The 14,797-nt window shown below is 34.7% G+C and overlaps 1 protein-coding gene across 3 annotated transcripts in view; it reads left to right on the plus strand.

The window, feature by feature from the left end:
* The window catches only part of ARMC3 (armadillo repeat containing 3), a 57,325-nt gene that overhangs the window by 12,873 nt on the left and 29,655 nt on the right, over positions 1–14,797 (plus strand). For 2 of the 3 annotated variants that reach the window (XM_042888753.1, XM_042888756.1), the window contains 8 exons: positions 1,826–1,943; positions 3,935–4,060; positions 5,125–5,193; positions 5,509–5,684; positions 6,961–7,155; positions 7,960–8,143; positions 13,192–13,344; positions 13,469–13,574. In XM_042888753.1, coding sequence (XP_042744687.1) covers positions 1,826–1,943; positions 3,935–4,060; positions 5,125–5,193; positions 5,509–5,684; positions 6,961–7,155; positions 7,960–8,143; positions 13,192–13,344; positions 13,469–13,574 — 1,127 coding nt within the window. The remainder of the gene's footprint in view (positions 1–1,825; positions 1,944–3,934; positions 4,061–5,124; positions 5,194–5,508; positions 5,685–6,960; positions 7,156–7,959; positions 8,144–13,191; positions 13,345–13,468; positions 13,575–14,797) is intronic. The other variant, XM_042888754.1, reaches the window with a different exon arrangement.

Here is a 14,797-nt window from a genome sequence, read left to right on the forward strand (position 1 = left end):
TATTTTTATTATTAGATCAATGTAAATAAATAACTGAGATTTAAAACTCTTACTTCATATTTCATTTCTTATTAACCTTTATCTGAGATCAATCTTTAAGTTTAATTTATGTTTCCCTGAAAGAGTATCATCCTTTAATAAAAATTAAAGTTTCATACTATCACCAAGTGTTTGGCCAGACATGGCCCTGCTGTTGCCAGTGAAGTTTCTGCAGGATTGGATTTAACTTTGCCTCTTTATATATCACTTTTCATTCAGAGCTTAATGTAATTAAATTGTCTGCAATTGCCTGGGAGAGCTATTAGGAATCCATTTTGAACTGTAATATAGAAAATGTATGGTAACTTATTCTTTTATTATTTATATTTTTACTTTATAGAAGAATAACCAAACCCTACAACCAATAGAGTTAGAGAACATCTTCATCAGTGCAAAGGAAAAAGGGCATGCAAGGTGTGGCAAGGATTCTACTCTGTGGCAGACTGCTTTGTGAATACCCTTCTCATAGCTTCAGCCCTTGAAGTGCCGCACCAGATGTGCACCCTTGTGGAGCAGCTGGAAGGGAATAGAAAACTGTAGCTGGGAAAAAAAAATTCTCTTGCTAGAATAAAAAACTGCCCCAAGAAGCTTATATCCTGTACATATGTAAGGAATATTGACAATATATCTTTGTTGGTCATAGAGAAGTAATATGTATTCAGCTAAGCTGAACAAACATGAATTTAGCATCAAAAACGTATGACCTATTTGGCCTCTTAGTAGTTTTGTTTTTTTTTTTTAATTGAAAAAGGTTCTGCTCTATATGTTTAACTATATCCTTGTCAGTACCAATTTGCTGGTAGAGCTTACCCACCCTGATAAAGCAGTAAGAGTTTAGATATAGTCCTAATGTTTTCTGCTAATGAAAAATCTAAAAGCAAAAATTCAGTCTAGATATGTGTGCACTCAGTTTTCCTCTTCTTGTACTGGAGAGGTAGCATGTGTTCATCTGAGTTTAGTTAATGACTTCCTCAACTTGTCCCATGCCTTCACCTTGTCACAACAAGCACTAAGAGGGACAGATCTGCGTATTTCCAAGATCTGCTTGGGGTTAGGGAGAGCAGTTAAGCACATTAGCCAGGTAACTGTTTTGCTATTAGGGAAGCTTGGATCTTCATAGAATCGTAGAATCCTTAGAGTTGGAAGGGACCTTTAAAAGTCTCATCTAATCTAACTCTTCTGCTGTCAACAGGGACATCCAGAGTTAGATTGGGTGCTCAGAGCCTGGTTCATTCTGGTCTTTAGTGTCTCCAGAGATGGGGCTTCCACCACCATCCTGGGCAACCTGTTCCAGTGCCTCACCCTGACTGTAAAAGACTTGTACCTTAGAACCAACCTAAAGATCATCAGGGATTATCATGGAAATGCTTCAGTGTGTGCAAGATTGTGGTAAGCTAGTGTTCAGCAAGTGAAATGAGTTGATGAAGGCACAGGAAGAGTCATTTTAATTTATTTATTTCTAATTACTCCCACTAAGTAGTAGTGCCACAGAGTAACCAAATCTTACGCCTCCCCATATTTAATTTGGAAGCTGTAGGATGTTCTTTCAGGTGTAACAGAATTGTGTAGTCTTTTTCCTTCAAAAAGATATACAGGGAATTGTCAGGGTTTTCCCCAAATCTTCATACGACATGAAACGAGATGATTGTATTAAGTCAATTATTCTTAGTTGTTTTTCAAAAGCATTTCAAATTGTTACTGAAAGTTAAAATTCTCCATTTATTGATGAAATGTGGAAGTCTACTGCAGCTCACCGCTATTCTTCCTTTTTTTGTTTTTTTCCTAGTTTGAGCCTTTACTGATTGAAAGCAAAGCAGCAGCGACAGTTGTACTAATGCTTGATTCTCCAGAAGAGGAAGTTTTGGCCAAAGCATGTGATGCCATATATAAATTTGCATCAAAAGGTCAGTCCTCATCGCAGTAAGCTTTCTTCTGCCTTACTCATGTTTTGCCAGCAGTTCAGAACTTTTTGGTTTCCTCACACTAACGTTTTCAACCTCTGTCAAAGTGTTGTTTTGTTTTTCCCTCAGAAATATCTGTCACTCCTGTATTTGCAGTAAAAAAGAAGCCCTATGGTTTGTATGGAGGTTTCTAACATTTTATTGTAGAAATTTATATTCTCAGAGAAATGGTTGTTTGAAAGTTCTTGTATCTCAATGAGATGCATATTCTGAAATGGAGGGAAATAGCTATAAACTGCATATCCTAAACTCTTGCTGGCTCTCTCCCTGCTGTCCACAGTAACACAGAAAAGATAGGCAGCTTCCCCCTTAGTTCATTTTAAAATGAATTATAAAAGGGAGAAAGAATACAAGTTGAACTTGGATTTTGTTTCTTTTTTTTTTTTAATTCACTTTTGCATGTGCGCTTCTTTTTCTTCTTTTCTTTGAGCAAGGAACAGAAGGCTGTAATCATATGAAACACTTCTGCTGGTAGAAATCTCAGGTGGAAGTTAGTGATTCAAATCATGGTAGTTGCTTCAGGAAAGTAAATTTGGAAGGCAAAAAAATAGGAAACTAAAATGAGGTTCACAACAACATAATTCACCTGTACTTCACCAAATAGAAAGCTATCTGCTGTACTGCTATGGTAGTCGCTAGTAAATGTGTGGGTGGCCAACAGACAGAAGCATCCTTTGCTTTAAAAATAGGAATTAATCCTAGAGAACTGTTCCTATGCGTTGAATTAGAAATCCAAAGTGTGTGATGATGTTAGACTATCCATTACACATATTAAGAAGAGTTTGATTTGAGTAGTCAATTTTAGTACTGGAACTTCTGGCTTCTGAATGCTTTTTCTTTCTTTAATGTTTCTTAAAATAATTTTTTTTCCCACTTTTTATTATCACTTTTTATTTTATCACTTTTATATTAAGTATCCAGATTGAGACAAATTCTGTTGTAACTGGTGTAGCTTGTGAAAGGCATCTGAAAAGAGATTAAACAGGTTAATGGTCCTTGATAATGTGATGATGAAAAGCCAACCTATATCCTTCCCCATCACTTGGCACAGTAGGAACAGGTTCTTCCTTATTTCTCTCCAGAGATATATGGGATCACTGTTTCCCCTGGAGATCTGTTGTATAGTAACATGTTATCTGTCCAGTTACCATGCCAGCAAAGCATCTAACTTTCAAGGCAGTCATTTTGGATTATCTGTAAATTCATTTAACAGCAAGTGTTTCCAAAACTAGTAAAAATAGTCTCTGCTGCTACGTAGCAGCAAGGGCAGGTTGCTCTGCAAGGCAAAGGAAAGCAGGAGTCAGTGACAGCAGAGCACACAAGGGCTCATGGCCTCCAAAATGGGTGCAGTCCCATGAGTACAGTGAGAACACATCCCACAGTGGTAACCAGTCAGTCAGTGGTCCAATGGTCACCGAGCAGTCTGTAGTGTGATGAGGCAGGTTTGAGGTCAAGCCAAGCAGTCACATCTGTGGTCAGGGTCATGCATATATCAGTGGATACATGTATGAAATGAAGAGCAGGAGCTTGACTTAAATGCAGTTCCTGATAGAAGTGGAGAGTCCTTGTGTAAGGCTTTTTTCAGAAGGGAGTGAGTCCTGATACATGTTTTCAAACTTTTTAAGGTAATATTGAGACCTAAAAGTTACTTTTGTTCTGTTGGAGACAGAGATTCTGTTTTACTGTTATGATCCAAGAAGGAGATCAATGTGACATCAGATCCATGAACTACATTCTTAAAGTGTGTGTTTGATATATTTTGTTTGATACTTTAAGATCTTAAGATCTTTTTGATGGTATTATTGATGTATTCTGACAAATTTATGTTCTATCTATTATATTTTAGGTCACTGAAATACTGTTATACTTTGTTACATTAGAACTATGAGCTTGTTGCTTTTTTCTTTTTAATTTTTAACCTATTTACTCTTCAGGTGATGAAAACAAAGTGGCACTTCTTGGTCTTGGAGCAGTGGAACGTTTGTATAAACTCATCTCACATGAAGATCCAATAGTACGCAGAAATGCCATGATGGTATTTGGTATCATGGCTTCTAATCGTAAGAGTCTCTGTATTTTTCCATGTGTATGGTTGTAGCTGTTACAGCAGTAGGTGGCTCATATAAAATAAATAAATGTTAAATAAAAAAAATTCCTAAATCAGTAACTCAAAAGAGTTACTGATAAACTCAAAAGAAGAGATTTCAGGAAAAAAAAAAAAAAATTGAAAGATAAGTGTAATTTCCTCCAGTCATTATTTTTGCTTTGCCAGGATGAAACTGGAAGAGTTTACTATTGGAATTCTGCCTATCTGAGAATGCCTGACTACTTATGATACCCAGCTAATGTGGATATGAAACATTCTGAACTTTTACAGAAGTTGGAAATGAGGGATAAAATGCTATTTATCACATACAGAAAATGCTGCATTTACTGAAGGCATTGGTATAGCTGCAACAGTAGGAGAGAAAATGCGTTAGATTCATAACATCTAACTCAGGTATCAGCAAAAAGAAATCCTGAACTTTGAAGCACTGATATGCATATTTGCCCAACTTCTTTGGTAGGTCAGTGCTGCTGTAGGTGTTCATTATCTGTATCTGAGCTACTGAAGTGGAACTATCTCAGACGTCTCTCAAACATTTCAGTTATGGCAAACTTGTGTATCTAGTATAGCAGTACCATTATTAGATGTATTAACCACAATCTAATGTTGCTTGGGACCTTACGCAGAAAAACAGGTAGTGATGGCTTGAAAATTAAATAAAGGATGGATTGTTTTTAGTTTGATTACTGTAAGCAAAAATATTTTATCTATTAATGTGTAACTTGACAACTAAAACTATGTAATGTATAGCAAGAACCTCCTAGGTGCAAGTATTTTTAGTGGGAAGTATCGAGGAACTTTTCATCTACAAAATAACAAAGAATGTCATTTGGTACTTTAAAATCTCCTGTGTGTTTTCTGGGCCCGTTTTCTTTGTTTAACTTTGGTTACATGTCAGTCTCAATCAGGTCTTTTTGTCACTCGTGGAGTAACCTTAAGTACATTTCCCTTGGAGCAGAATCTGTTTTTTTTACTTGCTTGCCAGATGAAAGACCTCACAAATTTATTTCATTGTAGATGATGTCAAGAAGTTACTGAGGGAACTGGATGTCACAAGTTCACTTCTGTCACACCTGGTACCAGAAGGTAACTTCCAGTATTCCTTGTGCAAAAATACTCTCAAAAAGCATTTGCTATTGCTGTTTGACCAAGCAGTTTAATAAAATTCTTCTCTTATGATTTGCCATAATACATATTAAATAGATGATCGCTTTTATAGGCAGAGATCAGTTATTCATTGGGTAATGTTTTATGCTGTACAGATAGAGCAACGTGTTTATGGAGAATTGAGATGCAATTAACAGCTAACATTTGTTTATTTTTTTACTATATCTTAAACCACAGATTTGTGACCATGTACTGTGCTGAATAAACTTGAACAAAATTTTTTTTTTCTTATAGAAGATGTGGTTATTCATGAATTTGCTACTCTGTGTCTGGCACATATGGCTGTTGAATATACTACTAAAGTACAAATATTTGAGCAAGGTGGATTAGAACCACTTATAAGTCTACTAAGTAGTCCTGACCCTGATGTTACGAAGAATTCAGTTGAATGTATTTATCTCCTGGTACAGGTAAAGTTTATTGATTTAGGAAAAAAAATAAATAAATAAAAATTACAGAGGCAGATGAGCATTTCCCTGTGGGGTCAGCAATTTTAAAATATTTGGTTCCTTTACTCTCATCAGTGGGTATGAAAACTTCAGTTGTTGCATGAACTGTGAATATTGCTGATTTGACCATGCTTATGTCCAACTTAATGCAATTATGCATGCTGTACAGCAATGTGAGATCAGAATCAGATTCAGATGTTTTCAATTAAATGTGTATTTGTTTTTTTATTTGGAAAATAGTAGTCTTGGTAATGAGAGTTATAACCAGTCTATCTAAAAGGTTGGAATAATTCTAGAACTGTTATTAGTGATTTCATTATGCCTTGTTTTGGCCAGTAAGTCCATAGTTACGCTTGTGAACATCTTTCTGATGATAGGTGGATGCTGTCAACAGCTACTTTCTGTACTAGAGGGATAGACTCGTTATTGGCTACTTTCACACTCAGCACTAATGTCATCCATGTGCTGCTTAGCAAAAGAATGGTGCATTTGTATGTCAGTTCTCCTGCAAAGCTTAAGCGAATCAGTTCAATAATGGATTCCGTTTATAACTCTATCTCTTTTGGGGCATCAGAGCATGTCTATTCAGAATCACATTTTTACTATCTCGCTGTCTTTGTTGCAGGGTATATCTGGATAACTGCACCTGGTGCTTGCTTATATTGATAAGGATAATTGCATGCTGCACATGTGCAGTGAGCTATTTAAAAGCAAATTGTAATTTATTTATATTTTTTCTATTTTAATATAATCTACTACTTTCTTTTTATTAGGCAGTATATATATTGTTTAAATTCAAAAATTTTAATCATTGTTTTATAATTATTGAAGGAAAAGATGTAACCAGGCAACCACAGCGTAGTGGGAAAAGTATTTTTCCTCTCATTGAAATAAATAAAAATTATGAAACTAAATTTTTAAAACTTTCTTAAAAAATAAGTATGTTGAGATAAGCATGGCAAAACCAAGAGTAAACTGGCTTCTTTAGCTAGAGCTAAATATTGTAATGTATACCTCAGTAGCACAAAAAATGTGGATTTTAATGTAATGTGGGGGAGCTTGTACTAAATTTGGTTCTTGGACAAAAAGAGAAGTCTTTAGAAATGCAGGTTCTTAAGTATTGATTCCTTTTTGTATTTTTGAAATTAGATTTTTGGTGTTCTTTCTGTAATTTTGGGAATTACTGTACTGCTTTATTCTCTATTGCTAACATTCCTTGTTGAATATTTTACTACAGGATTTTCAGAGCCGTGCTGCTGTTTGTGAACTGAATGTAATTCCACCGTTGCTGGATCTACTGAAATCTGAATATCCTGTTATTCAGTTGCTAGCCCTTAAAACCTTGGAAGTAATTAGCAAAGACAGAGAAACAAGGATAATACTGGGAGAAAATCAAGGATTAGATTGTCTTCTGAAGATACTGGAAACCAATGTATAGTTTACTTGCCACACAAGTTTTTTTTGTTCCTTTGCTGCTAATGTTTGTGTGACTAATGAGAAATATTGTTCATGTTATGGAAGAAAGATAACAGAAGAAATAGCTCCTTACTTGGAGCTAGCTATAATGGAAACAAAATAAGCAAGGATGCCCAGCTTGCTATAAAAAACAAAGGGATTAAAAAAAAAGTTTGTGTTTGTTTTATTGCCTTATTTATGATACTCTTTTATGTTTGCTGTCCTTTCTCAAATGGTTGTAAATATCAGACAGATTTGCCATATGCTTTTTCATAAGATGTTTTCTCTAAAATCTTTATTAGATGCAAACTCTGGTGTGGTTTGCAGTTTGAATACTGACTTTGTTTGCTGACTTTCCTTTGATATCCATACCTTTAAATATAATTTCCTTCCTTGGAAATGCCATTGTTTATGTTATTATGACACTCACTATAGTGCTTCTTGACTTCACATGTCAGTCACCAGGAGAAATATAATGCATAGAGAAATTTGTGAAGTTTTTGAAATTCTAAGATGTCGGATCCTTTCTGAATATTTGCCTAACCCACTTAGGTATAAATGAGAAACATTTTGGGTTTTTTTTTAGAGTTTTTAATAAGCTGCGTCCTAAAGCACATCAAAGAAAGTATGTAGACAAAAGATACAAAAATGAAAAGATATGATTTGTACTATAAGCAAACAGTCCAAGAGAAAGTTATGACAATTATCCTCCAAAGTTAAAAGCCAGAGATATTTTAATTGTGGTTTTAAGGATATTTGTCTGGGCTTTTTTCCTCACTAGGAATTCAACGATCTACATGTGGAAGCTCTTGCTGTGCTGGGAAATTGTCTTGAAGATGTGCATACTATGCAATTGATTCGGCAGACAGGAGGCCTTAAAAAGCTACTTTCATTTGTTGGAGTCTCTACTGTTCCTGATATTCAGAAGAATGCAGCAAAGGCAATTGCCAAAGCAGCTTGTGATTGTATGTGACTTTTAAAAAAAATTATGTATGTGAATTTGTTTATAAAGTAAATTTTTATCCAGAATAAGGTGATCTTTCCTGGTTGAGGACAGTACTTTTGCAAGAACGTTGGGTAATGTTCAGATATATATGTATACATTTAAAGATTAATTTATTTTAAGATTAACTTATTTTTAAATGTAATGTGTTCTTGCAAAATGCTGTCTTCAAACAGGAAAATATGAAAAAATACGTAGATCTGAAAGTATGGCTTTCGTCTTTTGTTCAGCGATACCAGGTAACTTACATCTTAAAGCACCTCTACTGACCTGACTTCTCATTGATATCAATTAAGACGTAGCTGTAAGCTTAGTTCCCCTTGTATGCAACTGCTCATCTAAACGTCAGGCAATTGGATTTTAGGATATCAAGATATTGGATATTAGGAAAAAAATCTCAGAAAATAATGGTAATGCATTGGAACAGGCTGTCCAGGAAAATGGAGTCACTGTCTCTGGATGTTAGGGACACAGTTTAGTGGGCATGATGTTGATGGGTATTTGTGATTTTAAAGAACTTTTCCATAATTCCATGATTCAATTTCAAGTACCAATTCCTTTAATGAGGACATGAAAAAAACATTTTGAATGGCTTGCAGATTAATATTTTCAGCAGAGTTAAATGGTTTCATTGTAATCTTTTTATAATTACTCATCCTATGTTTTTTTTTATAGACTTTTCTATAATTCACCAAGGAATCCTGAATTAGGTAGTACACACTCATCACTTTTTTGCCCACAGTGATTCTTTTTAAATAAATCTGCTTTTGAATTTCCTTCCTTACATTGGTTTCTGAGTTGAAATTTATGCCTAGTACTGCTATGTAAGAAAATGCAGTGTAAGAAATATACTTCTATCTTCTGTAAATTTTATCAAGGGATTTTTGTAATAGTAACAATGACTGCAGAAGTTGAATATTTATATTTCTATTATTTCATTAAGTTATGGTTTTAATTTATGTGTATTTTACAAATATCTGATTTAATACACAGCTAAAATTATCTCTCCCTTTTACAGTTCAGACCTCCTTTCTTCTTCATCTTCTCTTTCCAATTCTTTTCTCACCTTCCTTAGTTTGACTTCCTGAATATTTGTAATTATGTGGATTGTAAATTATATATAAAAAGAGTAGAATCTACCTTTCCTAGTATTCTGTGTTTCAGTATGCTTTTATCTTTATCTGCTGGAAGCTTTGCAAATCACAAAAAATTATTTTCTTTAATGTTTAGATATCAAAGATAGGAAGGAATCTTCTTATGCCAGTGTTTTCTTTGTGTATTTTTCCAGCATTGTTATTTTATTATGCTACTTAGGACTGTCAGTATCATTTTTATAGTCCTGTGACAGTCTTGTAAGTAGTATGCTAAGCAGATTTATATTTGCTCCTACTACTTTCTATCGCATCTTCATCCTTTTCCATATTTATTTTTGAATAAGCATAGCCTTCTCCCTCTTTCACTCCTTTTTCAGTTTTTGTGGCCTAATATTTTAGCAGCTGTTAGTAGAAGCATGTCTGAACACATTTTTAAAGTGCGGTGGCAAGAAGTACACATAATATATTGCAGTGTGGCATATGATCTTATATCACTGAATGTTACCGTCAGCAAAGATGCATCTTCTTGTCATATATCTTTACAAATGGAGTCAGCGTGGTTTCATTATAAAGGTTTGCTCTCTTCTTCAGCCTATGACAGTTGGTATGGATGGAGCAAGCTGGGAAAATAGATCAGAAGATTTAAAATATTTTCTTCCAAGCTGCAGAGTTTTGGTGACAACCAGTTAGATAAAGGACAGCATGTAGCGGTGCAGTATGAACACAATCCAGTTGCTGTTCAGCATGACCCCCAGAAATATTGAATTTATTTCAAATACCTTGAGCTTTTAAGGTTTAAAGTCAACCTTCCAGTGGAAAAAAAGTGATGCTCTGAGGCTATCTAAAAGAATACCGTAAAAGCAAAAAGAAAGCAAATATTTATCCCAGTGTGCAGATGGTGGGTTTTTTCTTTTTTTTCTTTTTTTCCTGTTTGGGATCATGGTTGTAAATAAACCAAAAGGCCAGTCTAAACAGCAGCTCTAATTTTTACTGTGCTAATACTTGATTCATTGTAAATCCAATGTGGTAAAACGTAACTCTTAAGTTCTTATATGGCTTTTTCATTATACTAACAGTAGCTATAGAGAAGCCCCCGTTTTTCAAGTTTGATAATTGATTGCTTTTTATGAATATTTCTTGCATACTTGAGGGAAAAGACTGATCTTCATTAAATGAAAAACTGTACTTCTAGGATAGTGCATGACATTTTTGAAAATCTTATTGGCTGTGCATACAGTAGTGTCTGTTTTTGAAATGATTTGTTTTTTCCTGATGTGATCATAGCAAACAGTTTTCTTTTGTGCGCCTATCAGCCATTTAGAAAGGATTCCTGTAACTTTTGGTTGCTGTTCTTGATGTTGTAAGACAGGCTTAATCACTTTGGAGTTATTCTCTCAATCAGAATATCCTACATGCTACAAACACTATGTTCAATCCTAAGTAGTATCTTCAAGATGCTACTGTTTGAGTCTAAATTGATCACATTTCTGTACATGATTATCCCTTTGACACTGAAAATTAGTTTTGTTCTGCAGTGTTATCTTAAATTTAAAATGTGTTAACCTATCAACAGTTCTGCTTTGCATACTGAGATTTATAGTGGTAAATTTTATTGTGATTCCTTCCTTGCCCAGCAAATAATGCAGTCACCTTGCAAAATATAGTTTAATGCTGTCAATTACTGAATGTCTGTAAGCAGGTTATTTGGATTGTTGATTAAAGGAGTGCCTGACTTTCCTCTGACACACAATAGCAAAATGCTGTGGAGAGTACATGGAGAAACTGGTGACTGTGATCACTCAAGTTTAGCTTCACTCTGACAAACTATTGGTTTGAAGCTCTCCAAGTTCTTGACATACATCTAAATGCAATTCTTTCTGAAGGGAGCTTATTAAATGTGTTCTGTAGCCCAATTAACATATGTCTTATAATATGAGTTTTCATTTATATATATTTTCTCAACTCAAGGTCAGTGGGAGTTCATCATAATAGCTAATGTTAACTTTTTCCATTTGAAATTGATATAGCTAATTCCAGTATTGACAGTGTGAGATGAATGGATAGTCAGTGGGACTCTTTGATCATGACTTTACAGTAAGAAACAGGAAAATACACTTAAAAACAAGTTAGCTTGTAATGGAGTCAATTCATGAAATGCTGGACAGAAGTGTTAGTACTCCAGGCTCTTTTGGTTGGATGTGCCTAACTATTTTACTTAGCATTAAATAAATGCATTCAAATGACTTAGGGATCAAGTGATTCATCACTGTAAATGTTGGCATTGAACGTGAGAAATGCTTAAAGACAGGGTGCTATTTAGCTCTATATTCTTTCTGTTGTAAAAACCAAAGGGAACAGAGTGTCCAAACAGAGAGAAGGTCAGTATAAAATATTCTGAAGTAGAATTGGCACCTGAGTCTTAAAATCTTAATAATTTTCATCTATTTAGCTAGCTAGCTAAATATAGGTGCATAATTCTTACAGTAGTTTCAAAATCTGTTTGTCTACATCCTTGAAAAGTTCTGTGTTCTGCTTAAAATACCTTAAGCCATTGTTTTCATCCATTCAAATGAATTATTTTCGTATCATATAGACAAATTATCTTTGAAGTGTTACAGTGTTTCCCATTACCATAGTATTTTTTAAAAACAAGAATAATTGTAAAAAATCTGTATAGTACTAAGTAACTCACTGTGCAAGAACCAAATTACTGAGGCATGAAGAACCTCTGGAGGTCATTATTAGGGATTATGGACTACTTTGGCAAGCAACAGGCCAGCAGCATACTTGATTACTTGTCAGAATGGTCTGTAATCCCAATTAAGGTCCTCTCTTGAGAGCTTGCTGATACACATCAGGGTTGTGGCCAAAGTTCTGCAGATGTTGAAATTCTCTCAGTTTTGTCTGTTGCATCTTCGTGACTTCAATTAAATATCTCTGATGATTCTGAAAGCAGTTAAAATTGAGCTAGAGAGGAAAAAACAGCCTTTTGAAGTACATGCATTGAGCCAATTTTTTTCACAAGCAAGTTTTTAATCACATTGTTTTTCCTTTGGGCTTGTGGACTTAGATTTGTTAGCATCCATTCACCATAGACTTAGTTTTATTTAAAAGAGTACTTCCACTATTTTTCTTTCTTTTTTTCTGCTTGTTTTTCCTTCTAAATTTTCATTAGACAACAGGCCATACAGAGACATTGATCCCTTAAAAAATTAGCAGGTATGAGTGCAGTTTCTAAATGTGCATATGGACTTCAAGGCTCCTGAATTTCTTTGATACATTTTAAAATTTTACCATTTAACTACTACTTCAGGAATGTAATTATCTACTTCAGATTACGTGTATGGTTAAATGTTTACTGACCCTTGTAACTGTAGGATTTATATGCTGTTCAATGCTCTTGTAAGAAAGTTTTAACTCAGGGCATTTTCTAACAAATACCCAGAAGAGAATGTTTGGGCCTTTCCTCCAGACTTTTGATCTAATCCATTCTGGAATGAATGAGGCTTTTAGCATGCTTGTCAGACTCCTGTGGATACGTTTGATCTTTGTCAACATTAACTAAAGTAAATCTACTGAATGGAAAAAATCTCTATTAATCAAACCTGTAGCATTGCGTGGAACTTATAGCTATCAAAGTTTGCTTTCTGTTATGTAGGCTGTGTCTGTTTAAAGCTGTATTTAATAGACATCTCTTGGACTTCATTCAGAATTCACTGAAGTCTAATGGGTTTTGGATCATGTCCTTTGCGCACATTTCTTAATTGCTAGTGTGTCTGTTAGCAAAATGTTCTCATTTCCATGATATCAAAAGCAAGTGTTTTATAGGAAGAAGTGTATGTAATCAAATTCCTGTCCTCTCACTGATTGGTAAAATGAATGCAGGTTAATACTATTATTCTTTTTTTGTTTAAAGCTGAAAATAGAAAAATCTTAAATGAGGAAAATGTTGAGAACTGTCTCATAAATCTTTTGGAAATTGATGATGATGGAGTTAAAGTTGCTGCTTCCCAAGCTATTTCTGCCATGTGTGAGAATTTGGCTAGCAAACGTGCGTTTGGACTCCAGGGTAAGTAAGGTGGGAAACGAGAATCTGTGGTTTTCCTTCTGTAAGGAACATAATTTTGTAGATGATCTTGTTGGATTGTCGTGGTTTACTTAAATGTTCATATATACAATTGTTTATTTTAAAGGGATTCCCCAGCTAGTGCAGTTGCTAAGCAGTGATGATGAAGAGGTAAAAGAAGCTGCAGTCATAGCATTAGCCAATTTGACAACAGCCAGTCCTAGTAATGCAAGGTGAGTCTGCAGCAACCAAATCATTATTTAAAACACTAATCTGAATGCAAATGATAATGTTTGGATTTTTAATGAATGTCTCATCTTGTCCTTATCCTACAAAGCAGGACTCTTGAATTAGCCTGTAAGGCCTTCTGTGGTGCTCATGAGTCATCTGGAATTGGTTGGTTCTCATCAGGTTTACAAATGTTATGCTATCCTTGCTAATGTTTGCTCTATCACAGAGAGGTATGAAGCAGATGGAATGAAAGCAGAGGTATAGGTCATGTTTTGGAAAGAGCATATGACAAAAATATACCTCATAACCTAAGAAATTTAATGTGGGGTATTTTTTTCAAAATTCACTCTCAGTAAGTTATCTTTTAAAATGCGATTGCTCAAGCAGTTTTTTTACTGATTTGTGACAGTTGACACTCAGATATTCTAATATTGGCACTGTCATTCTCTTTTCTATTGCTTCCCAAGTTATAAAGAATGCTCATAGTGCATTCTCTAGAAGAAGTGTACTGTCAGTATCTAAAGTAATTAACGAGGGTTGGTTAGTTGACTGTAAGTTCCAACATAATTGTACCAACTAAATTCTACTGTCAGTTGCAGAGTTCTGTTATCCCAACTCTATTAAAATTTCTGTTCAAGGAAAAGAAACAGAGCAGTCTGACATATATGAGCAATCACATGTAACCAACAAACCATAAAATAAAATTCCTTAAAAGTTTCCTGGAATATACTCAAGGAAGTTGTAATCCATTCACAACCATTCTTTGAAGTGAAAAAGTAAAATAATGCACCAAATAAATTATTTGTTTCAATTTATTGATTCAGCTCTAATAGTCACCAGTATTCACTTAATGTTGCCAGATGAAGTTGTAATTTGACACAAGGGAATAATATTCTGTTTTCAGATTCACATAGTAGATTTTTTTTTTGTCTGATTTTCTGCTCTCCTCATGTGCATGACTTCAGTTGGTGTCAGTGGGAGTCATACACACATAAAAAGAGCACGGTACTGGAGTCCAGGGGTCAAGCTCTCAGCTCTGCTACAGCTGTTTTTCCTAGTGCAACCCTTTTGAGGTTTCACATTGTGAAAAAGGAATCTCTGGAGAGTTTTGAGTCGGTATAACAGCTTTTGCCAACTTGGTCAATGTCTTTTGCCAGGGAGATAGTCATGACATTGTTTAGCTCAACTGCTAGAACAATTCTCTGAGAATTCAGGCAGGGAAGTA

This window comes from Lagopus leucura, unplaced genomic scaffold (assembly GCF_019238085.1).
Source record: "Lagopus leucura isolate 7727_CA_CO unplaced genomic scaffold, USGS_WTPT01 Super-Scaffold_100157, whole genome shotgun sequence".
Taxonomy (NCBI): domain Eukaryota; kingdom Metazoa; phylum Chordata; class Aves; order Galliformes; family Phasianidae; genus Lagopus; species Lagopus leucura.